General features: G+C 37.2%; 2 protein-coding genes across 2 annotated transcripts; one reads left to right on the forward strand and one right to left on the reverse strand.

Annotated features, from left to right (window-relative positions):
• Positions 1–1,077: 1,077 nt before the first annotated feature.
• On the forward strand, positions 1,078–19,027 carry prkg2 (protein kinase cGMP-dependent 2). The gene is made up of 19 exons (XM_079813935.1): positions 1,078–1,245; positions 3,664–4,160; positions 5,636–5,802; positions 6,749–6,862; positions 7,534–7,639; positions 8,223–8,286; positions 9,867–9,944; positions 10,930–11,024; positions 11,270–11,338; positions 11,420–11,518; positions 12,002–12,155; positions 12,275–12,411; positions 12,694–12,783; positions 15,039–15,180; positions 15,264–15,427; positions 15,523–15,645; positions 15,753–15,815; positions 17,495–17,561; positions 17,865–19,027. The coding sequence occupies exons 2-19, from the start codon at positions 3,679–3,681 to the stop codon at positions 17,958–17,960; spliced, it is 2,310 nt and encodes a 769-aa protein (XP_079670061.1). The 5' UTR covers positions 1,078–1,245; positions 3,664–3,678; the 3' UTR covers positions 17,961–19,027.
• bmp3 (bone morphogenetic protein 3) lies at positions 18,993–24,804 on the reverse strand. The gene is made up of 3 exons (XM_079813936.1): positions 24,169–24,804; positions 21,946–22,850; positions 18,993–20,827 (listed from the first exon to the last, which is right to left on the reverse strand). Exons 1-3 carry the CDS (start codon positions 24,434–24,436, stop codon positions 20,636–20,638), a joined length of 1,365 nt encoding a protein of 454 aa, XP_079670062.1. The 5' UTR covers positions 24,437–24,804; the 3' UTR covers positions 18,993–20,635.
• Positions 24,805–26,429: the final 1,625 nt, after the last annotated feature.

A 26,429-nucleotide genomic window follows, 5' to 3' on the forward strand; every position in this document is an offset into this window, starting at 1 on the left:
CTGGGAAACCTTGGGTCCTGCCATCCATGTGGATGTTACTTTGACATGTACCCATTGTTGCAGACCATGAACACCCTTTCATGGAAACGGTATTCCCTAATGGCTGGTGGCTGTGGCCTCTTTCAGCAGGATAATGTGCCCTGCCACAAAGCAAAAATGGTTCAGGAATGGTTTGAGGAGCACAACAATGAGTTTGAGGTATTGACTTGGCCTCCAAATTCCCCAGATCCCAATCCAATAGAGCATCTGTGGGATGTGCCGAACAAACAAGTCCGATCCATGGAGTCCCCACCTCGCAACTTACAGGACTTGGTGCCAGATACCACAGCACACCTTCATGCCTCGACGGGTCAGGGCTGTTTTGACAGCAAAAGTGGGACCAACACAATATTAGGAAGGTGGTCATAATGTTATGTCTGATCGGTGTATATTATGTAATATTTACTGGAATTTTGATGTAATGCACAGTTCATATGAATGACAGCTTTGAATAATATATTGGTCATTTCCATTGCCAGAGGCTTCTGATGTAAGTCACTGGTTCTGATTCATGTAAATGCAATTAAATCAATTCAACTGACTCTGGGATTGCTATAATAGCACTATAGCCTATGCATGTGCAAAATCTCTGTGTAAATCTGGATACATGAATGAATGTATATAGAAATGTTCTGAAGCTCAGGCTCAGTAAAGTCGAGAGGATTTTGAGACAAATACATGGGATGTCAAAAATTGACAAAAATATCAAACTATTTTTTTGCCCAACAAATCTTGTGATTTATAAACTACACATTTTTTTACATTTAAAACAACAGCATTTAATGAATCCATTAACACTTCAGCATGCACTTCAATAAACAAACAAACAAACAAAACAATTATAATTGAGTAAGGATTTAAATATTATATAGCCTATATATATATATATATATATATATATATATATATATATATATATATATATAGAGAGAGAGAGAGAGAGAGAGAGAGAGAGAGAGAGAGAGAGAGAGAGAGAGAGAGAGAGAGAGAGAGATCAATAAAATATCCTGCTGTCATGAAGCCATCACGACTGCTAAAGGGACCGAGTGTAGTTATTGTGGAGAAATGACACACGCTGCCCAGTGTGTGCGCTTGAAGTGAACAGTGTTGCTGACCGGGGCTGCTGCCTAAAACACACAACACTCTCTATCAACCGTCTTCATTTAGACGAGAAACGTCGAAGAAGAGTTCCTGTACACGAAAACGGTAGGGTTTCTCCTTGTCATTTAAAACTAAACTTTATGCCTCTCAGTAGCGTTTATGACGATGATAAAACGGAAGAACAGGTGTAACGTCTGCATGGCTTAAGCAAAAGCGCGAAATTAACGTAAAAGTAGGCTATATATTATTTTAAAAAATATAGACATTTTTTTTCATTTATATATCGTTAAAAAACACATTTATTTATTTTAATCTTAGCTCCAATTTTAAAAAAAATGTTTAGGGATACGTTGAATAGCCTATGTGTTTTTCTACTGTAAACATCCTGTCTAAATTAAATAACATAAATCTCCCATGCATGTAAGGACGTAAAGCTAATCAAATATCCTGTGATTCAACACCAGATTAGATGGAAACAAAATAACTGTCTTATTGAGTTCCATAGGCTACTTTGTGTTTAACAAAGTTTATGGGTTACACTTTGCAATAAGGTTTCATAACATTAGTTAATTTATTAACTAACATGAACTAACCACGATAAATACATTTGTTACTGTATTTTTTCATATTTGTTAACGTTAGTTAATAGCTACAAATACAGATGTTCATGGTTTGTTCATGTTAGTTCACAGTGCATTGTTATCAAGATTTTAATAATGTAGGCTATTAGTAAATGTTGAAATTAACATTAACAAAGATAAATAAATGCTTTATATGTGCAGTTTATTATTAGTTCATGTTAACGAATGTAGTTAACTAATGTTAATTAACCTTATTGTAAAGTGTTACCAGTTTATGTATGGAGATGTAGGCTTCTGTATGAGGTCTGCTCAGAGGTCTTGTGCTGTAAATACTGCGTTTGTGCTCAAACATTCTTCTCTGTGGTGGGAGTGTCCAGTGTCCATTGTATGTTTGTAATCCAAAGTGAATTACAAAACATTATCATCTTCATTTTTTTCCATCAATGAAAGGCAGCAAAGAATGACATCACCAGATAGTCAAGGAAAGAGCATACTGCACACTCATGGGGTGCTGGTGCCATCCGGTATAACTGTGCCTCTAAATTATTGATTAGTTCTAAATCACTGAGGCCAACAGATCTCTGGTAAAACGCTCTCTCTCTCACTCTTTATCTGCGATATTAAAATGTGGGTGAGCAGACTGTGTCTTATGCCCCTCATAATGAGATACATGACAGGTAGATGAAAGGCTTGGGAGGATCCCCTAACCTTTACCATCAAAGTTGTGTTCTGTAGGGCACAAATGCCAGCATCAAATCTGACAACAAAAGATCAGCTCACACCCAGAAGGACCAGCAGCATTATCTATATTTTTCAAGAAATCTGTGTTGGGTCAGGGACTAAATGGCAATCTCAGATTCATTATTAATGCATTGTCACATATATTTAATCTTCAAGCTCTGATTGTCCCTGAGACCTTCTTGATGTACAAAATAAAAAAATAACCCAAGTGCTTTACTAAATTCACTTGACTTAATTAACATTCAGAAGGCAAATATTATTGAATCTGTATTCCAGGGTTATTATAGTTAACAAAAATAAAAACTAAAACCATAAAAAAACTAGTGCTGGACAATCGATTAATCGTGATTAATTGCATCCAAAATAAAAGTTTGTTTACATAATATATGTGTGTGTACTGTGTGTAATTATTATGTATATATAAATAAACACTCCTTCATGTATATATTTAAGAAATATTTACATGTATATACTGTATATATATTTATATAATTTATCTTATGTATAAATATTTTATATATAAATATAACATATTTTTCTTAAATATATACATGCATGTGTGTGTATTTATATATACATAATAATTATACACAGTACACACACATATATATTATGTAAACACAAACTTTTATTTTGGATGCGATAAATCGTGATACATCGATTGCCCAGCACAAAAAAACCCAAACATTTCATTTCTTATAAACTGATAACTGAAGCTTATTTTGTTTCAGCTAGTTGCCAAGCAGCATTTCTCATTTTCAGTTGGTTATGGTTGAAAAATGAAATAAAATAAAATAACTTACACTTAATAAAAACTGTATAGACATTAAAAAACTATTTAAAAAACCTATAGACATAAGAAAAAAAAAACTTTAATTACAATTAAAATTAAAACAGAAAATATTAAAATAAAATCGAATTCAAAATATTGATTGCATTGTTTTATTGTTTTACCTATGGGGTCTCTGAGATGCCTTGCATACATAATGTAATTTTGTTTATAATCACTCCAATGTTAAATACATTCTTCATGCGATTAAATTGACTTGTCTCTAAGTGTCTCTAAGACCCCAAACAGAAAATGAAGGTTAAGACTGAAATATTAAATCATTTTTCATAATATTAGCATATAATTATTTTAATTATATTGTGTGTCATCCCAAAGCAAATTGAACTTCAACTTGATCTTCTTTTATTGTAGAATAAAAGTGCCAAAATGGGAAATGGTTCTATGAAGCTGAATCCTCTCAAGCAGGTCAGTGGCTCGGCCAAATCCAAAAACAATGGGGAAACAAGCTCAGTTCCTCAAGTCCTCAGAGTTAGAGTGGACGAGTTAGAGAGTCAACTGAAGAAGAAGGATGAAGACCTGAATGGCAAGGAGCTTCAGATCAAACATCTAGAAGAGCAGTTGGCCTTGCAGAGACAGGCCATTTCAGAGATCTCTGATGCTTTGAGGAACAAGTGTCTCCAACTCAACAAGCTCCAGGATGCACTGAAAAATCAAGGGGAGTTGGGTCTCCTGTCATCACCTATGAAGGAAAAGGTCAGTCAGTGTCTCACAGGCATGCTCAGAGACACCCTCAACAGGAGGAAAGGAGCAAAAGCTGGAGTTTCTGCAGAGCCTTCATCCAGAACGTATGATTCCAGCGGAATACCAAAGTTCTACTTTGAGAGTGCACGCGTCTGGAAAGAGCAAAGGTGAGAGATTTAATTCATTTTCTGCTTTTGAGGCCAAATTCTTCCACAATTTGATTGCTAATAGCGCTTATGGTAGTATTTGGGACTGGGTATATTTAAGAAATATGTCTATAAATTATTAATGCGTAACTTTATTTAAGAAATATGTCTATAAATTATTAATGCGTAACTTATTTAACTAAATATTTCCAGTACTTTTAGTTTTGCTCCGCCAACAAAAATAGTTCCAAGCAAATTCAAATCAGAATTTGTTGCTTGTCTGAGCAATAGCAGCTAGCAACAGTAATCTGTACTCTCAAATGAATCGTTGACTGAACGATTCATTCATAAATATGTCCAGTGTTGCCACCTACTGGTGTAACGATGATGCAACAACACTGACAAGAGAAGTGATACAAAAAGTAAATGTCCCCGTGTATGTGGACTTGTGCGGCAGGGATTGGTGTTACACAGAATCCTGTAACCTATCGAATTCTTAGGCAGACAACAGTGCCTACTACGGTCACAGTATTAGATGGTCAAATAATTTGGTATAACACCAGAACTAAGGCCAGAAACATTCTTTACGCAAATATGTGAATTTAGCCATGAGCGTTTGGTCAGCATATTCGGTTATTATAAGCTTCTAGCTATACGCAAGATCCGGCCTACAGCTGGAATTGTACAAGGCATATTGTGAATAAGAGTTACTATTGGCTCATAAGAAATATCATAAGGAATAAATGTGGTTTAAAGGTGTATGTTTGTGAACTTATGGTTACCTTAGCAGGTCATGTTAAATTTTTTGTGTGTGCACTGTACTGTATGTGCGTGGGTTTGAACAAGAATATTCATTATTGTATCAAGCATCCTCAAAGAGCTAAAATAGACGTGCCAGTTTTTCATGTTGGTAATTAGTCTGTGTTTTTCATATGCTAAGCTCATTATGTTGGGAGGCTTAAATTTGTCTAATCTGCCTGCAAAATACCATGTTGATATTCATTATCCTGTCTCTGTTCTAACACTGAAAATGAAACAACTGGTGCCCTTCATAGCGAGAACTGTCCAATTAGTCCGTCTTGAATAATTTGTTCTCAGTCAACCCAGTCCAACAGTAACAATATCACAGCAATCACAGTTTCAGGCAAAACAGTATTCTAATCCTCGGTTTCACAGACAAGGTTCAAGCTAGCCCCAGACTAAAATGCATGTTTGAACTGTTTTAACCGAAAGCAACTTGCACTGACAAATCTTAAAATAGGTCAGTGCCATTGTTGTGTCTCAAGATGCACACTAGTAATGTTTTTTTCCTAATGCTCGTTTAAAAAAACGACTTAAATGTCCTAATTGAACTAAGGCCTAATCCTGGCTTAAGCTAAGCTCTGTCTGTGAAACCAGGCTTAAATCTTTCATAATCTTTTTTTTTTTTTTTTAAATGATTATTATCACAAATTAGACATCTTCAGCACAGTTTTGTTGACTAATATCTTTAACAGTGTAAAGAAGCTCCTCACAGACGCTTTGAATAAGAACCAGTACCTGAGGAGACTGGAAGTGCAACAGGTCAAAGACATGGTGGAATGTATGTATGAGCGGACGTACCAGCAGGGAGAATACGTCATAAAACAAGGAGAGCCAGGAAATCACTTGTTTGTGCTTGCAGGTATGAATCAAGTAATTGATTGTATTATTAATCACACTGGTAATACTGTCAGAAAATGTGAACATTTTTTACTTTTATGAGGCAACCGCTTTTCCCCGGGGCAGCATCCTTAAAGGGACAATTTTGTACCATATACCCATAAAATGTGCATATTATTACCTGAGAGTAGTAATGTGTAGCCTTAAAGGAAAAGTTATATTAAAAATGTCCTGGCTCTTCCAAGATTTATAACGGCAGTGAATAAACGGCAGCCCAAAAAGTGTATCCATCCATTATAAAAGTAATCTACATGTCTCCGGGGGGTTAATAAAGGTCTTCTGAAGCAAATCAATGGGTTTTTGTAAGAAAAATATCCATATTTAGCACGTTATAAAGTAAAATATCTAGCTCCAGAATATGGACTGCCTTCCGTATTCATGTAATTCATGTTAAATATGGATATTTTTCTTACACAAACGCATCACTTCACTTCAGAAGGCCTTTATTAACCCCCCAGAGCCGTGTGGATTACTTTTATAATAGATGGATGCGCTTTTTTGGCTTCACATTTTGGGCTGCCATTCACTTGTATTATAAAGCTTGGAAGAGCCAGGACATTTTTTAATATAACTCAGATTGTATTCGTCTGAAAGAAGAATGTCATATACACTTAGGATGGCTTGAGAGGGAGTACATTTTCATTTTTGGGTGAACTATCCCTTTAATGTACTACTATGCACCTTGTAGGGCAATATAAAGTACAAAGTCCTTTAAGGGTACTGCCCCAGTGACAAACTGAATTTCTTTCACAATTTTTCTGAGATTGTAGGCATTATTATAAAGATAATATGACGAGATATATGCATATGTCACTATAGTTACTGCTATTATAAAAATACAATGAGAATTCAAACAGTTTGTTGCAAAAAAGAAACAATTTGTGTTTAATTACTGTTTCCTCTTACAGATGGCAAGCTGGATGTCTATCAGCACAACAAACTGCTCACATCAATAGCAGTCTGGACTACCTTTGGTGAATTAGCCATCTTGTACAATTGCACCAGGACTGCATCGGTCAAAGGTGAAGTATTTCCATTGTGCTTCATTCTATCTCCCACATTAGATGTGTATAAGTATAGTTCTGTTTCTGACAAATATAATAATTGGTTTACACAAAATTCAAACGGTCCCTGCATGGCACCTCTTTGTGTGTTTAGTTCGTGCTGTGACCATGGATTGGCCTCATGTAGCCACAGGCTATCAAATAAACAACAGTGAGAACTAAAACACCATCGTTTTGTCTTGTAGCGTTAATCTCATTGGCTTGTCAGTAATTTTGTTTGCTTGTTTGTGTGGCCAGATGTACCATCTCAAATGCCTTCAATCATAATAACTTGTATTCCCACTCTTAAAAAAGCACTGATGTGCGGTAAAACATGGTTACCCATAATGTTAAATTATAAATCAGTGTGGTGCATTCTTTTAGTGGTTCATTTTTAATGTGATCATTAAGAGTCTTAATATTGCAAAAATTTAAGTTCTTTACACTTGCACTGTAGGTACTTTGGTACTTAAAATATGTTTTCTACCACCAAGTCACCACGATAAAATGTAATCACTTCCTAATGGTCCTATTGGAAGCAGCTGTTGTGTCCTGGTCACTGAGCCATTGAAGTTTAAATGGACACCACTCAGCGAGGAACGAGGGAGCTCCTGGTATTTCCCTTACCTGCTGTTTTGTTATGATCACAGCGGCCAGCAATGTGAAAACATGGGCCCTCGATCGAGAAGTCTTTCACAACATCATGCGGATGACTGCCGAGGCTCGACACGAGCAATACCGCAACTTCCTGAGGAGGTAATCCAAACTGTTCATCCCTCCCGCTGTTTACTGTGGTGTCCTACCACATAATGTGTAGCCCTGCATTAGCTGGACCCGAAAACATCAAAGTGCGGCTTTTGCATGAAACATTGTGAAGATCAAACAAACAAATAAAGCATAGCTAGGATTTTTTTGGTGGCATTAGCCAATGATAATGAAGGTCAGTTCACGGTCTGGTTGAAGTGACCTCCGTGACCTTGCTTATATAACTATCAGTTTAAATAGTGAACATGAAAGGAGGAAAATGCAATAATTCAATTTGAGGGCCCTTGAAGACATTCTAATAAAGGATTGAGAGATATGATCTTATATTAGATGAAATAAACAGAACTGTTCTCCATAACCATCAGTTCAATCCGAGCCAAAGGGGCAATCCTAAATTGTTTGTATCAGTTTAGTCATATGAGAGTCATAGAATAAAATTTAAACAAATATGTTTTGAGTAAGACAAATGAACAAAAAGCAAAAGTGCCAAAAAGATACATTTAGAAAATCGAATTGATTGCTTGTCTCCTACAAATGTCCTAACCATTTTCATTTCATTGTATTTATTTTTTAGTGTTTCGCTTCTTGCTAGTCTACCTGCGGACAAACTAACTAAGATTGTGGACTGCTTAGAGGTGGTAAGTAAAACCTTTTTACAAAAAAATCTGGTGATTCAAAAAAACTAAATAGCCCAAATTTAATAAGTTAATGAAATAATACTTTTTCAGATGTCTAAATCCAAACTGTGAATTTCGGACAAGCATTGTTGATATTGCATCTTTCATCACTTGGCCCAGCATATTGTTACCATAGTTATTTGACTAAGGCTGCATGAAGTGTTCACTCCAATCGAGGGGACGAGTGATTTGTTAAAGATGTTTGTAGCAGCCAATGTAGGCTGCTGACTGATTTATTCCATTTCTCCATGAGGGGCCAAAGTGAGTTTTTCTAAAAGAGTGTGGGCTTTGTCAACTCAACGTCAAATAAGCATCCTCATGTTCTTCTATGCCGAAAAAACATCAAGGACATTCTTCTCGATTGTCGACCCCTGGGGTCGAATGGGAGAATGTCATTATTCAATCACTCCGATGGAGTTGATTATATTCCCCTCTCTAGGGGTAAGGAAGCAATGTAACCCAATAGTGGCCCAGATGTTTTGGACTGAAACATGCAGATAATGTGGAACTCTATCATTAAACAGTGGGGAATGGAATGCAGACGGGACGCTAGAAGCAGACAAATGTTTTGAGACCCTCAGAGGAGCGTGGCATGCATAGAGCTTCTCTAATGAAACAGCAGAGCTCTGTCAGAAAGACAGTTGGAGATGGAGATCAGCGGAGAACATGGACCAGAGAAATTAAGGCTCAAAGAATGTCTTGGAATGCCTCTGATGGACCACTACAATGTTCTAGAATGGTTTAATGATTCAGTTAATTCAGCTTAAACAAGATTTAATCTCAAATTTCAGGTGAATCATCCCATTCCAGTGTAAATAGAACGTTATTTTAGCAAATCACTTGAAAAAATGATTGTTCTTCCATTGAATTGGGGGGATATCTATTCAGGCACAGAGTTCTCAAGCTCTAGGCTACCAAAGTAACCAAAAAACACACATTTTAGTCACATAAACAGCTTATTCTAGAGTATTAAAACCAGCTCCAAAATGCTATGTTTATTTAAAAAAAAAGCTGAAATGTTTTAATGGTTAGTGGTGTTAATGTCAACCGTACAATTTAAAGGAAGATTTTGTCATCATTTACTCACCCTCAAGTTGTTCTAAACCTTTATGAATGTCTTTCTTCTGCTGAACACAAAAGAAGACAATTTGAAGAATATGGGTAACAAAATATACCGTGGAAGTCAACGGGGCCCATCAATTGTTTGGTTACCGATATTCTTCAAAATATCTTCTTTTGTGTTCAGCAGAACAAAGACACTCATACAGGATTGGAACAACTTGAGGGTGACTAAATGATGACAGAATTTTCATTTTTGGGTGAACTATCCCTTTAACTTCTAATGAGGAAACACATTTTATGAAATTTGACAAGTATGTAAGTAAGCAGTAAGTGTAGGAGACCTATCTTATATTATTGTGAAAGCAGACATGGCGGCCATCCTGTTGTTTCCCTCGGGGAATCTCTCCGGGAACATGACAGCAGTGGCTTGATGGTAAAATCAATAGCTAAATGAGTTTTGTCTTCCGTTTCCTGATCAGGAGTATTATAATAAAGGAGACTACATCATCCGGGAGGGAGAAGAAGGAAACACTTTTTACATAATCGCCAATGGAAAGGTAATTTGCAGTATATTATCATCAATTTGTTTTGTCAAAGCTTTGTTTTGTGTATTTACTGTATTTAGTGTACTATACTTAACATTGAATCATGTCTCATTCCATGAGGTTACATATACTTAAAACGGATTACTACTATAATTGAAAATGTGATGTGCCTTTGCTATATGATCATTATTGATTTCTTCCTTTCCTGGAACTTTTAGTAATTCTAAACTGTGTAGCTCTTCATCATGCCTACTAAAGACGACAGTGTAAACATCATTTTAGGTACATTAGGTATACTTCCCAGATTATGCTATGTACTCACCATTCACTGCTAAAGCTAAACCATCAAAAAACAAAAGTGATTTATCCCATTTGAGGCACCATTTTTCCACTCCACTAATCCTCATGGACTTCACTGCAGACACTGATCTGGGTCTGTGGGAGGTTGAGCGCGTTCAGATAAATCAGTAATTTGACACCGAAGGGGTTAAGAGACAAGACTCTCCACTGGGAAGCAACAGGAACTGTTTAGCATGAGCTAGTCATGCTTGAATCCCCTGTTCATTTCTGCTCTACTGTCGCTCAAGATGAGGAAAGGAAGATGTTTTACTGAGGGGGAGAGAATTTAATTACCGGAAATGATGGTTCTCGTCAGCCTGTCGCCACCATGTCCGAGAGCGTGTTGGGAATAAGACCATTAGTGCTGGCCACCAAAAACTGCCTATCATAAAGGTCAAGATTTAGTGGATCATTTTACAGGATTGAGAATGAATCAGAGTTCAATATCATTATTATTGAATACTTGAAGGATTTTAATCTGTGAATGTGGTCTGCAGTATGCATCATCCCAACACACATGAGTTCTTTATAATAAAGCATGACATCTATATAATTAAAAATAGATTTGGAAAATGAAACCAAGAAAAAAGACAGACTATAAAACATGTTGTTCGTTGTACGTTTTGAAATGCAACCTCTGTCTTTCTGTGTTGCCCAGATTAAAGTCACACAAAGCACACAGGATCATGAAGAGCCTCAGATCATCAACACCTTGGGAAAAGGGGATTATTTCGGAGAGAAGGCCCTCATCAGGTGCTGTCCTTCTTCAATCCCCAGCTCAATTCTCATTTCCCCACTTTAATCCTGTTTCAATAACCTTTTGGTATATGGGGGCTTTTAGTATCACTGCAGTAGCCGAGAGCATCAACATTGTCTTGCCAACGTGTATATTAGTTCGAATATTACAAAAATATTCATAGAACTGTCATTTTAGGAGCCATTTTGAGCTCAGTTTATGTCTAATGCACTGAATGTGTTTCTGCTTTGTCAAACTACAGTGATGATGTCAGATCTGCGAATATAATCGCAGATGAGGATGGGGTGGAATGCCTTGTCATTGACCGAGAGTGAGTTCACACTTCAGGATCATCATCATTCAATTGATTGTTTTTTTGTAGTCTGTGACAATAATAACGGTCTTCTCTTAGAACTTTTAGTCAAACTGTTGGAACTTTTGATGAGCTTAAGAAGTACCTCCAGAGCTATGTCGAGAATTTAGCACGAGACGATAAGAAAAGAAATGCTAAGTAAGTTTTTATATATATATATATATATATAAATACATATGGGAAACAGTGTTAGTCTTCATATCTCCTTGACTTCTTACCACTCCATTGTGCTGTAAAATAGCACAAAATTGTGTACTACCGGTATATATAGTGATATATAGTGACACAGTGGGGTCCAAAAGACCACTAAGGAAAATGCTTTTCTTTTGCATATTTGCTCTATTGTATTACTTAAAATTACTTAATTAGCAGAACAATGGTCAATATCACAAATTTGCTCATTTGTTTACTGGCCAAAAAAGAATGCAGATTGGTTTTTAAGTTTAAATGGAAACAAAAACCCATAATTTCTTTCTTATTTCATTGTTTTCCTTTTCAGATGTTTAATAACCAATCCGAAATTAGACCAATTTGCCACTTTTTTATGATTATAAGTCTTAAACAGAATGACCAAAATAATGACAATCACTTATCTCTGAAAATCCTTACTAATTCTTTTAGGAGGTCAGGAAGCTGCACCCCACCAACTACGCCAGTGTCACATGATATGATAGAGCTGGAAGAGAGCGAGAGCAGCTTCGCATCCGCTATACCCTTCAGCTGCCTTGAGGTTATTGCCACGCTGGGAGTTGGAGGCTTTGGCAGAGTTGAACTGGTTAGAAGCTTGTTCACAATAATCACACATCTTCTTTATGATATAAAACATTCAAAGGGAAATTATTCCCACAAAGTGAGGGGGTGAGATGAGCAAAAATGATGCTTGTTTTACTCTAGGTAAAAATGAAGAACGAGAATGTGACGTTTGCTCTGAAATGCATCAAGAAACGGCACATCGTGGATAACAGACAGGAAGAGCACATCTACTCAGAGAGGAGGATCTTGCTTGAAACAAACTCTCCTTTTATTGTAAAGTATGTTCATCTACAGACTGTTTTAGTAAAGCCTGTTTAGTCTTGTGAGTTTTAGGAAATATCGGAAGATCTTAAAGATAATCAATTCACTGTTCATTGCTTTTAAAGAGATATTCATGAATCCCCTTAGTGTTCACATGATTAAATGAAGAGAGAAGGACTGTACTTAAAAGAGCTTAATTTAACCAAACATAGGAGAAAATCCATTGGCAGTGAATGCACATGCCTTGAATTTCAAACCGTATTTATGTTTTGATCTGATCTGTACATTTTTGCTTTTAGAATGTACTGCACTTTCAAAGACAACAAGTATGTTTACATGCTGTTGGAGGCATGTCTGGGTGGAGAAATCTGGAGTCTTCTGAGAGACAGGTGAGCTCCATTTCATGCTGGGGTGACCAAAGCATCACAGTCCCGGAATTGGGAGCTTTGTCATACATCCCACAAGATGTAAGCAGTGTCCCGCATTTCAATGTATTTTTTTTCTTCCCTGAAATTTACAATACCACAAATAGAAATATAAAACTAAAAACCATCGTGTTCAAGCTAGAGCGGGAAGTTTACCAACCAACACACTCATAAAGTGGGATTTTTCTGCTGGTGACAACTGGACGGAGCCAAGGAATCAGTGTGGACCTCATCAAAACATCCTGATCAAACCTAGTTCGAACAAAGTTCAGGATGCATTGAATCCAGTAAAATACGTTTAATGTTTGCATAGTCTAACCAGAAAACACAAAACATTCCCCTAATGTTATTATTGGGTTCCCGTTTGGTTATTTTTTTGATAACCAAATAATAATGTTCTAGGCACGTTCCTTTTAGAATGTATTTTTTGCAACCATAAAACAACATTCTCAGAACATTGCAGTTAGGTTATTTTTAAATAACCTAAAAATAACTTGTGCAGAATGTTCGCTAATGGTATTACTTAATAAAGTTTGCAAAAAGTGAAAATGAAATAACATTAGAATAATGTTAGGGGAACATTAAAGTAAAGTTAATAAATTTAGGGGAACGTTAAAGTAACATTAGAATGACTAGTCTCACACCCTGACGAAGGCTTGTAAGCCGCAACGCGTAGGTGTACTTGTCACCTGTTTTTAAAAGAATAAGCCATGATGAATGATAGGCTTTTTAACTTTTTCTACACCATTCGAGTGCCTTGGAAATCCTTTATTTATTGAGTTGAACCATCCCTTACATCCAAAGAGCACAGAGATAAGGAATTCATACCCCTTGCAGCACATCTTTTGCATTCTCTGTTTTAACATTAGAATAACGTTAGGGGAATGTTTGAATAACGTTAGAGCAACATTAAAATAACGTTAGAATAATGTTAGAAGAAGTTTAATGTAACTTTAGAATAACATTAGGGCAACGTTTAAATAATGTTAGGGGAACGTTAGAGCAATGTTAAAGTAACAGTAGAATAACGTTAGAGCAACATTAAAATAACATTAGAATAACATTAGGGGAGCGTTAATATAACATTAGAGCAATGTTAGAATGACGTTAGAGCAACGTTAGAATAACGTTAGGGGAATGTTTGAGCAATGTTAAAGTAACATTAGAATAATGTTAGAGGAAGGTTAAAGTAACCAATGTTCCCAATGGTTAGTTTTAGGTTATTATTTTGCAACCATAAAATAACGTTCCCAGAATGTTGCTGGGTGTTAAAAAAAACTAAAAAACTAAAAATAAGTTACACATTGTTCCCTAATGGCTATTTTTAGGTTATTATTTTGCAACCATTAAATACTGTAGTGTAGTTATTTATAAATAACCTAAAAATAACTTATACAGAATGTTTGCTAATGGTTATTTTTAAGTTGTTATTTAATAACCAGGTCAAATAACCTTCCAATTAAAACTTGTCAGATGTTTCTGTATAATGACCTATACAGAGCTCTGAAATGAGTTTAATACAGCATTTAATACAAAATTTATTCGCCTCTTATTCTATACCGGATATGCTGGATGATTGCTGACATAATGATATCGGAGTAAAGAGGTTAGGGGAACGCTCTGGGAACGTTAAATAACTTTAGGGGAACATTAGAATAACATTAGGGGAACAGTAAAGTAATGTTAAAATAATGTTAGGGAACAGTAAAATAACGTTAGAATAATGTTACAATAACATTAGAATAATGTCAGCGCAACTTTTAAATAACGTTAGAATAACATTAGGGGAATGTTAGAATAACATTAGAGGGACGTTAAAATAACTAGAGTTAAAGTAGCATTATTCTAACATTGGAGCAACATTAGGGGAACGTTAGAATAATGTTACAAACGGGGGAAACCATATTTTGAATTTGGACTGCAGTACCCATTTCAAACCACTAGCTGTCATTCTTACATACAGCATCTTTAACATTAACTAACAAAGCTTATTGGCAATTTAACATTATCATCCAACGTGATGGCAAATAGGATTTCCAACTAATGTAAATCAATATTTACATATAGGCAATAGAAAATGTATCTCTCACACACATGTTCTGATCTACTGTCCTGCAACAGAGCAATAACCAGACATGTCACCCTATTTCATGCAGACGGAACAGCTACAGTTTTACTGGTTTGATGCATATGCTAAGAGTTTCTCTGTTTTGACACAGGGGGAGTTTTGATGAGTACACTGCCAAGTTCTGTGTGGGCTGTGTAACAGAGGCCTTTGACTACCTCCACAACAATGGCATCATATACAGAGACCTGAAGCCTGAGAATCTGATGCTGGATACAGATGGATACGTCAAATTGGTGAGCATAAGTCAGCAAACTTCACTTAGAATTCACTTATTAAACTCAGTGCAGCGATACTGATTCCAAGCGTCTTTTCTCAGGTGGATTTTGGCTTTGCTAAGAAGCTCAAGTGTGGCCAGAAGACCTGGACGTTCTGTGGGACTCCAGAGTATGTTGCGCCTGAGATCATTCTCAATAAAGGTCACGGTCTCAGTGTGGACTTCTGGTCTCTTGGAATCCTGATCTTTGAACTTCTTACAGGAAGGTTTGCATCAGCTCAAGTTCTGGTGGAAAACATTTCATAAAACAGATGCGTATGAAAGACTTACTCTAACGTATTTGATCTGATTGTTCCTCAAGCCCCCCATTTACTGGCTCAGATCAGATGATCATATACACATTCATTCTGAAAGGAATTGAGAAGATGGACTTCCCTAAAAAGATCACCAAGAGGCCAGGTGACCTTATTCGAAAGCTGTGCAGGTATTATCATGTGTCCTTCTTAACTTATTCTTATGTCTTTTACCTGTTTTCTGAAACTGTTCAGTTCCCTGTGCAATATATCATTGCTGTTCTCTTTTTTTATGAAGACAAAACCCGTCAGAACGACTGGGCAATCTAAAGAATGGAATAACTGATATTAAAAAACACAGGTGAGAGTACAACAGTCACAGTCTGGTGCTATTTGACAAAAAATATATATTTATATAAATATATATTTGAAAGTCTTATGTCATATGTATTAACGCAAAATATATATATATATATATATATATTTTTTACTGCATTGTTCGTTGTTTTAACACAAACCATTGGTCAGAATCCTCAGATTTTGTACACTTAATGGTAACACTTTAGTTTCGGGAAGACATATTCACTATTGAGTATTTGCTTGCTAGCATATTGGCTGTTTATTAGACCCTATAAAGCACATTTTCGGTCGATTTTCGGTTTTATTTAGTGGAAACCATGGAAACAACAAAGATACTTTAATATGTTGTGTGTTTGATTTGATAGGTGAGCAACTGTTTGGATACATTCATCGACAGAAAACGAATCATTGTTATATAGCTCAACACAATAGTCTTAAATCTGGTTTTCGTGATTTACTGCGGGTACAATGTTTTACCATGCCTAATATCAGTCTAACTTACTGCAGTGCGCAACAAGTGTCTCACAGTAGCTGCAACGGACAGAGTTGCATTATAACAACTTTCAACACACTCAAATGTATCTAATATCCCAGACAGCAGCTGACTCCGAGCCGGATCCGTCTCCGAACTGGCAAATCCGCGTTACAATCACCTCCGTTTCACTGCTCTAATACGGATCCAGCCCGGGCCGGGTTTTCGTGGGCGGGAACAACAGTCGCAAAGCAGATTCGGGCCACATTTGGGCCAAATCGCCATAAAGGAGTCCGGAGCTGGCCCAGTGCTGGTCCGGATGAGTAAAAACGGATCCGTGCCGGTATTGGCCTGTTGTGCCAAAAGACACCGGCCCAAGTCCGATGGGCGGATCTGGCACAGAACTTACGAATGGTCTGGGCCAACTCTGGGCCGGATGATTTTTGCTGTCTGGGATGATAAAACATTGCTGCGTTACTCCACATACGCATGACCAGAAGAAGCGGAAGCGGTCGTCTGCGGCATAATAAAAGCTCTGCGAAATCAAGACATCATCAAGCTACAGCTTTGTTTTGAACAAGCGACCTCTAGCAACGAAAAATTGCATATTGTGGCTTTAATTCTACCGCATACCTAAACTTAACAACTACAACAACTAATTAGGAGTTTATTGAGGGAAAACTCCTAGTTGATAGTGAATATCTGTCCTCTAATTCTAAAGTGTTACCCACTCAATATACAGAACTACGGATATATCGCGTTTGCAGATATTACTACAGATATTTTACTTGTTTTGTCTTACATTTTTAGATTTCTCGTGTTTGAAAAAAACACTATGCTTGGATTTTCATAATGGTGCCAACTAAATTAGATGGCACCCTAAATAACCCAAATTTAATCTCTTGACTTGTTGTTCCATCATTCACGCGTCACTCTGGGGAAGTTTAATCACTCAGATCACTTTTATGATTCTTTCTGTTTTTTCTGGACATGCTCTTGATTGAATTCATATAGCCTTAGGACGAAATTGATGCTTAGCTCTTTTTCCTTTGCCCCTAAACAGGCATCTATCATGTTAGCAAACATTGCATTTGCATTCATACTTTGAAAGTGGGCATCCGTAAGCACTAACTTTGAAATTTGTGTCACCGTCACCTACATACATTTCACAACTGGTATTTAATTCGCAATGTTGTTCGTTGGTTTAGATGGTTTACAGGATTTAGCTGGAGTGGTCTGAAATCCAGAAATCTGATATCGCCACTTAAAAGAGAGGTAAGACACACATCATCTAGAGATTTTTATGGGATCATGTATCATACAATGACATGTACACTGCCATTCAAAATGTCTTTTCAAAATGTTCGCCAAGGCTGCATTTATCAGAATACAGTAAAAACAGTAACCTTGTGACATGTACAATTATAAACGACTCCTTTCTGTTAATATATTTTAAAATCGAATTCCTCCCTGTGATGACAAAGCTGAATTTTCAGCGTTACTCCAGTCTTCAGTGTCACATGATCATTCAGAAATCATATCTAAAATGAAATCATCTTCTCTTTCTTTTTTCTCCAGGTGAAGGGACCCACTGACCACAGTCACTTTGACAGTTATCCTCCCGAAGAAGAAATCCCTCCAGATGAAATGTCAGGTTGGGACACCGACTTCTAACTGAGCCCTCGATGCACCCGTGTGCTCAAACATTTTGAGTTGAGCAAAACTCTTCTGCCATTTGTCATCTCCAACATGCCGGCCTTTTTCCCCAAGGAACCTCAGACCATGAAGCCAACAAAACCAGTGTATGTGTCGCAACAATGGACGCCTTGACCGAAGGCTGCTGTCAGTGCAGTGGGAGGCACAGCAGAGGAGGAGAGACATAAGAAAGGAATTGTTTCTCGATGTTCAGATGTACTCATACATTGCGATTATAAACATTGTTGAATTTGACTGAAGCTGTACCACTGAGATGTCAGAGCAGGATCAGTCTGTGAGAATGATGTAGCCGGGGCATCATAGAGGAGGATGGTGTGAAACCATTGGTAATATTTACCTTTAGACATGCGGAACGGTTTGTGGTTTGGCAGGAGGGTGAGATGTTCCTAGTTTTAGAAGCGTTGGTGATGTCACGTATTTGAGCTCCTGAAGGTAATAACCACCTGTGACTGTGAACGCCACTGATGAGGTTTGAAAGGTTAACCTCAGCGGGGGACTGACACTGCAGTTTGTGCAGCTCAAGCAGAGTTATGTGAAAAGTAGTATTTTTAGTGTACTTCAGGTGAACCTCTGCATCTGAGCCAGATGTGTTTGTGCTGATGTAATGTTTGACGCTTGCATATTTTATCCGTGCGAATAGGAAAAATGTCGTTCTTTTTTGTGTGAGAATTTTTTTGGGTCTTCCTGAAAGATTCTACAAATATATTTTAAATTAATTGTATATTAAAATGTAAAAAAACATAGCATTTCTTTATTTTTTGTTCCCAGCACAATTCAAGTGCACTCTAGCGATATGTAAATATCTATTAAAAAAATGGACTTCGATGTTTGTGTGGTAACTTTCCAGACCTTATTGACCCGTTAAGCAATTTACATCATGTTCCCAACATCATTTTTGATTGCATAACAATACAATCGATATTCAGCAAAGTTCTGCTTTATCGCCAAAGGGCTTAGTCCTGTAACACATGATAAATAAACACATGGCTACATAATTCATACATAAAACTTTATTGTTTTCCTTGAACGGTCTGCCAAAAGGGATTTCTTCAACTAGGGAGATGTTACAAAAATAAGCATTGTCTCTCATTTGACATGAGTCATGTGATTGCTTCTTTTGCACCCCATCTAACCTTTGTGCAGCAAAGCTAAATGAATATTTAATGAACCCCTCTGTGCTTCACAAAAATAAGATACAGAAGGCATCATACAGGCAATAAATAAATGCTTTTAAAGGTCATTTCCATATACAAATATAATTTCTTATGAAGCCTATCATACAAAGCACATCCTTTCACCTACAGCATAACATTTACAAAACACGCAGTGTGGTGGAAGCCTTCCAAAAATATATTACACAAATGCTAAAGGGGTGCTTTACATAGTGTGTCTTGACATATGTATTATATATTAAGATAATAGCCCACTTTTACATATACGTGTTCATTTCTCTGTCAAAAACAAAACAAATCAGACTACAACACACCCCATTTATGACCATGCAGCTTTGCTTTAGTTCTATGCTAATTTTAAAGTAAAAACAGTACGAGATATATACAGAAGACGTTATTGGAACAAAATATCACATTTTATCCAAATAAACTGATAGACTTAAGACATTACATGTTACACTCGTCTTTGTGAAATATAAATATTCTAGTAGAATATTCCTTTTATTTAATGAATGATTAACCTTTTAACATGGTAAGGCACTTTATGTAGGCATTGTTGAGACAAAGACTAAAAAATAATTACATACAATTTTCATAATCACCTTCCTGAATACATTGTTTGAAACATTGCTCATAAAATAACATCTGGTTTAATGACACTAGTTGCAGTTTTCAGAGGAATGACAGAAAAAATTCAACATGAACATGAAAAAGAATGCGTGCATATACATTATGAATTCAGCTAAATGTGAGGATGCAACCTTGTATTAGTAGGTCAGACAGAAACATCATTGAACATATTTACAAATGCAAGTATAAAAAAAAACACTATTACATGTAGGCTTGTAACAATGCACCTTTTTGGAGAAAATAAATATATATATATATGTATTTTACGAAGATTGAAGACATTCAAAACAGAGTCACCCAGAAATGAAACACTGTTTTAAGCTTAATGTGGAAAACTGAATATGTAACTATATAGATAATCATTTTAATATAATATTTTTGACAAACGTAACAAAAAGATTCCTTTTCTTTTTCCCACCCCAAAAGTCCACTTTATAGCAGCCATAGAATATGAACATTGAGAGTCAATCAATGCATCTGTAGCAAAAATATAGCTATAATAATGACTGATTATATAAACTGTACAGAAACATGATGGATGACAGCAAATGTTTGTCCCTTGTATGCTTAACTGCTGAGGTTATAGAAACACGAGACCATCACTGGTCAAACAGACAGAGAGCCTCTTCATATGTTCATATCTCAACTGATGCATGAAGCCTCCTGCTAACAGGAAGGAATTCCTTCTGGAAAAGCACTTTGCTCTTCACAATCCTTAAAGCTGTGGATAGTTCTTCAAGGGTTATGAAACGAACATCGTCAGTCTTTCTTCCAGTGCAAAAATTGGGAGCCAGTTTAGGGGAGGGAGGCTGGTGGAAAAGACCAAAGCATTTACCGACAGGCACAGGAGTCCACTGTCATATTAGGGTAGACCTTAAGGACCACGTTCTTGTCTTCATCAAAGAAGAGGATGCTGAGGGAAGACATCTTCTCCGGTACACAGCAGGGCTCTGGGATGCCAGGGACCACCCCGACCGCCCGCACGATGCTCTGGATGGTGGCATGGTTTGAAGGTTTCAAAGACTGTAAGAGGTAAAAAGTTCAAAAGGTCAGAACCTAAGACAGGGTTTTGGACAGCTACAGTCTGGTTTGGGATAAACCATCGAAAGCACTAAAGGTTGTAAAAATAGGTTCATGCTAATCCATCTGCGTTCCAATGTCTGTGAAGGGAACTCGCTAATTGCTGCGGCATGGCTATTTGCTGTAGGGATTGTTGCTATTGTTAGCCAAAACTGAAACTATTACAAATCTATTCGCTAATGGAAATGAAGCTAAAATAGAATATCTGATTAAAAAGCTTAAAAATAAACAATAAATAATTTTGTGATAAAACAAAAACTAATAAAAATGCCAAAAGCACATCAAATTACTAAAAACCTAAAACAATGAAAACAGACAATATTCAAGTTAATTAAATAATAGTAAATAACACTGGTGATGCACCGATATTACAATTCTGGTCAATTGTAGATATTAAAATGCTATATTATCTGAATAAATTAACACTAAAAACTAAAATGACTAATTTTAAATGCTACAAGTGAATTTAGGAATCAACACATTATACAATACAGTATGAATATGGATATTAATTTTGGGATTTGCAAAACATGACATTTAACAGTAAAGGATTCATGGTTTTTAAAGATTGGCTGGTAAATTATATTAAACAAAAAACCTCCTAATATCTGATCAAATAAAATAAAATAAGAGGAATTTAGCCACATACATCTTAGAATATGAAACAATTCTATGATCAACTTCACTGCAGAAACATAAAACTGTAGTAAAACTGAAGTAAATTAGACCCTATGATTATTAAACTTAATCAATGGAAAACCAACGGCAGGTTTTATGATCAAGGATGACATGGATGGCATAATAATGGAAGATGAATGACCTGCTGCGCTGCCTATGATGATTTACAGCTTTTTCTTCCACTAGGTGGTGCTTATATTTCCCATTCTCTACACCCTTTTCCCACTGCTCTGGTTATTTACTCCTGCAGTTGATTGTATCGCAACAGATCAGTGCACGACTAAATGGGTGCTTCCTTTCGAAACTCATCTCAACTTTTGCTAAATAAAAAATAAACAAAAGTGTGGGACTTGAGATTTTTGTAATCATAAGGAACTACATACCTTTGGCATGGGGAACTGACATGACCCCGAGCAGTAGTACGCATCAAAAGACTTGGGGGAGATAATCCACTCGCTCCAGCCGATATCTGCAAAATCAACCTTTAAATATCTGCGGGCACAGTTCCTGGGCTCGTTCCATTGCTTCTTGCGTGCTTTCTTAATGGTCTGCTCATCAAACTGCAGGAGAGGGTTCTTGTGCCGTGGATTCTTGCGAGGCTTCTTGCGAGGGCGCTTGACTGGTTTGCTCTCCATTGGATCATAAGGGCTGGTCTCATCCCATGTAGGTATCTCGTAAGGGTACTCGGGGCCTGGAAGCTCATTGTTTTGTAGCGGCAGAAGGATGTTGGCGGACCGTCTGGTCCGATGTTGCGATGAGGAGGCACTGCGATTATGTATTTCGAGCATATGAAGATTAGGCACCAGTCTGCTTCTGTGTCTCTGCAATGTGGACACGACACTCTCGGGTTCGGAGATAGCCGAGTCGTTGGCGTAGACCAGAATGTAAGGAGACCTATCTGACAAGAGTTTCTTCCAAGGTTGGCGTCCTTTTGAGTCGATGTCAATACCTATGAGAAGCTGGTCGTGATGCTTGGCTTGGTTGACTACACGGGTAATGTCTTTCCACTGCCATGATATGAAGTCCCGGTACACTGTGGAGATGTTAATGGAAAAACGGCCGATTGTTCTGGTGGCGTTATCCACAAAGCTGAAACTCCAGACATCAAGGTGAATATGACCTTGTCTTCTGAGATTATTATGGTGAGCGCAACTCTTGTGCCTTGGGCATCTGTGGCTGCTGTTCTGCAGGTCACCAATGTAGTAGTGCAGCGTTGCTGAGAGAACATCCTCAGACTTGGTGAGGGAAGTGAGGTTGAAGATTTGTAACTGCTTATCATTGATGGTCCCTAACAGGAAAAAAACACACACACACAAAAAAACCAACAAAAAACACATAGCGTTATCATCACTCTTCAACTGAAACATATTTCAGAAGGCAAATGACAAGCATAATAAGAGCAGAACTGAACTCTAGAGGGCGGTATGTCCACTCATTTTAAGTTTTTTTTCTTCTTAAATCTCTTATAAATGTGGGTTGCGCTTTTGGGTGGAACCACTCAAATCTAAGCTGCACTCTACATAATGTCATTATCAATCGCTGCAGTGTTTCCCTTTCTTCCCGTGTTTCTGATCTTCCCAGTGCCTTCACTATATTGTGAAAGAGGTTTATTCTGTTATTTAGATGACTAGTTTATTTATTATAAATAATAATTGAAAAGACATTAATATTTAGGTAACACGTTACAATAAGGTTCATTTGTTAACATGAACTAATAATAAACTGCACTTATAAAGCATTTATTTATCTTTGCTAATGTTAATTTCAACATTTAGGCTACTAATGCATTATTAAAATATTTTTAACATTAGTTAATGCTTCGTGAACTAACATGAACAAACCATGAACAGCTGTATTTTTATTACGTTAGCAAAGATTAACTAATGCTGAACAGAGGTGTTGTTCATGGTTAGTTCATGTTAATTAATGCATTAACTACAGTTAGCTAATACAACCTTATTGTAAAGTGTTACCAATATTTTGGTGTGGCATGTCGCTTAATTTAAGTTTGTTTTGATGAGACAACACTAGTGCAGTATGACTATCATTAAAGTGTATTAAACCAATACGTTTCAGACATAAAAAGATGTCAATTAAGTACATCACTATTGAAAACGTTTAATCCACTTGTAAATAATGAGACGAAGCCTCGCTTGTTTTACAATCAACGAGCAACACTGGTGTAAAAGTAAACATCTAAAATAAAATGATTTATGAAACGGGACGAGCTGTTCACCTCGACCTGCGGTCTCACTCAAATCGAAATCAACAGGTGTAATTCGACCAACCGCAACACAAGCTGTCTTAAAGAGACAGTTCACTCTAAAATAAAAACGTATAATTTACACAGGAGAAGTTTGGGACTTACAGCCTCAGTCACTGTTACTATATATGCTATGGAAAAAGATGCAATTAAGATGCGTCTCATTTTGTGTTTGGTAGAAACAGTTTTGATGCCTACAGGTTTACTAAAAATAGGATGAGTAAATGACAAGAGAGGCTGAATCCTTTAGGATATCACCGCAGAGAAAAAGTGAGGTCACGGTGATTATATTAACGAGTAGCTACATTACTACATTTCTTCCGTTACTATGAAATACACCTACCCAAATGTCCCTTGAAGCTGCGGACAGTGTTCCCGTCTTTGAGAGGGAATCCCGCGCTGGTGTATTTGGCGTAGAGCATCTGCATGTGTTCTGACAGCGTGTCCTGTTCGCTTCTCTTTGCATGTTGCTTAGCTTGCGCTTCCACTTTCTGCCCTAATTGCACGTCTTTTGATAAACCCATAAAGGGTGTTTTAAGCACAGCACAATATCCACAGCACAGACAACTCCATCCCAGCAGGAGGATAAACAGTCGTTGACAGCGATCCATGCTGGATGTACGAGGCTGTTGACGCGGATTTAGATGTAGTCTAGTATATCAGTGCTGAATGCGTTTCCAAACTCTTGTCTCTTGAGAGGGAGAGCATCACACGGACCACCAAAATAAGGCAAAGAGAGCGAGAAAAATAAAGGGTAAATGTAAACAAGATGTCACTTTGGTGTGCTCAAAAAGAATAGTCCAAAAATGCACGTTTCCAAAGATCGACGTTCATGCAGATATCTCAGTCATTTTGCAAAATGTACGAGGGTGTCCGTGTGAGTTTGATTTGCTGTTGTCCGGATGGTCAGGCTTGATCCTCGGTTTTGTGTCTGAGCGATGCTGTTCTCAGCCAATCGCGCCTCTTCCCTGCGTTCATTGAAGGTAAAGCTCGTTGGACTAGTAATATATAGGGCTTATGGGAGCAGGACAGTGTTGGGAAGTCCGCATGATTTCCGCGAATCGGTTCTTTTGAACAGTTGGTTTAGAAGAACCGGCTCAATAAACAGATTAGTGTAGGGCTATTCTTTACATCATTATGTGTTCCCTAACACCTCGGTGAGGCATTATATTGAACTAATTTTAGTTGTAGCCTATATTGTAAGCATTGCTCCATTTGTTAAAGCCATGATCCAGCTCAGAAAAAAACATAAATTAATTTAGAAACGAAACATTTTCATTTACTACTAAACTGAATTCACATAACTTAATTGGTTGAAAAAGTTTTTGTATTTTTAAATAGAAGCTAATTTATTAAAACCAAATCTTGTTTTAAATGCGTATTAAAATTGTAAAGCTACAACGCAATTCGTAAACTTGTTTCCAGAATCCTTTATTTAATTTCTGCTACAGCCTACACACAGCTAATGTTGAAGTCTATGCACCAGTTGCCAAATTTGGTTCCTCAGACGGTTCTCGATTCACTGATTCGGACAACTGCGAGTCGGAATTGTCCAAAAGATCCAATTCGATCGAGTCGGTTAGAGAATCACTATTATTCATTGTGTCTGACTCAAGACCGGTTGTGGGAAACTTATCAACTGATTTATTGATGATACGTCCCGATACAGTCGGATATATTGTTCTTCACTAAGAGAATAATAGAAGAGGGAAGTATATGTATTTTAAAGAGAAAGAAAGAATAAGCGATGGGTGGCTCTAGCCTCTAAAAATACAGCACGTGAAAAATGCCTCGTTTATAGTAAACAGTAGGCTAAACACGCGTATGGCATCAAAACAAACCCGGCCGACTTTTAGCTACGTCTTCATCGTACACCATACATACTCGCAGCTGTCTCTGAGCGATTGGGTGAGTCATGTGGATCTGTGTTGTAATGCTCGATAGTGAGGTCCGTGAAACGTCTCTCAGCAAAGCTGTGTGTCTGGGTTGACGCGCTGAATGAAATGGCTTATGGGGAGCATTAAAGGCTCTCTGTCCCATTTAGTTGAGCTCAATGGCGATGAGCAGACACATCCTGCACAGCAGAGTCTGATCCGGATGCTGCACCGCGTCCCCTCCGCACACCAGACCCGCGTGCACGGCTTCAATATCCTCTGTCACGGTCTCTCTTTCAGGATCATTGAGGAGGAAGTGATTGACTCCCACCCCAGACATCTGATGCTAGTTGACTTATTTTCAAGATATGGTTTTGTCAGATCTGTCCGAGGTGTAATTGCTGCATAGTGAGAAAATATGTGGTCTGCCGTCAATAACCTATATTTATCATGTTTTATTTCCCACTAAACTGTAGTCCACTTTAGGATAAGAACACAGATTTTCACAAGCACATCTGCTATGTTGATTTGTAGGTGTATGAATGAGCTGTGCCGTTGTGAGGGACTGAAGTGGGCAGTTTCATCACACTGCCACTCCACCACATGAATAAGGACTGTGGCCTGTTAAGTTAAACAGTTATGAATGTGGGTGAATCACCACCCACTTCTTGAGCCCTCATCCTGGTGATTAAATCATATATATATATATATATATATATATATATATATA

Source organism: Gobio gobio, assembly GCF_949357685.1.
Source record: "Gobio gobio genome assembly, chromosome: 4".
In the NCBI taxonomy this organism is placed as follows: domain Eukaryota; kingdom Metazoa; phylum Chordata; class Actinopteri; order Cypriniformes; family Gobionidae; genus Gobio; species Gobio gobio.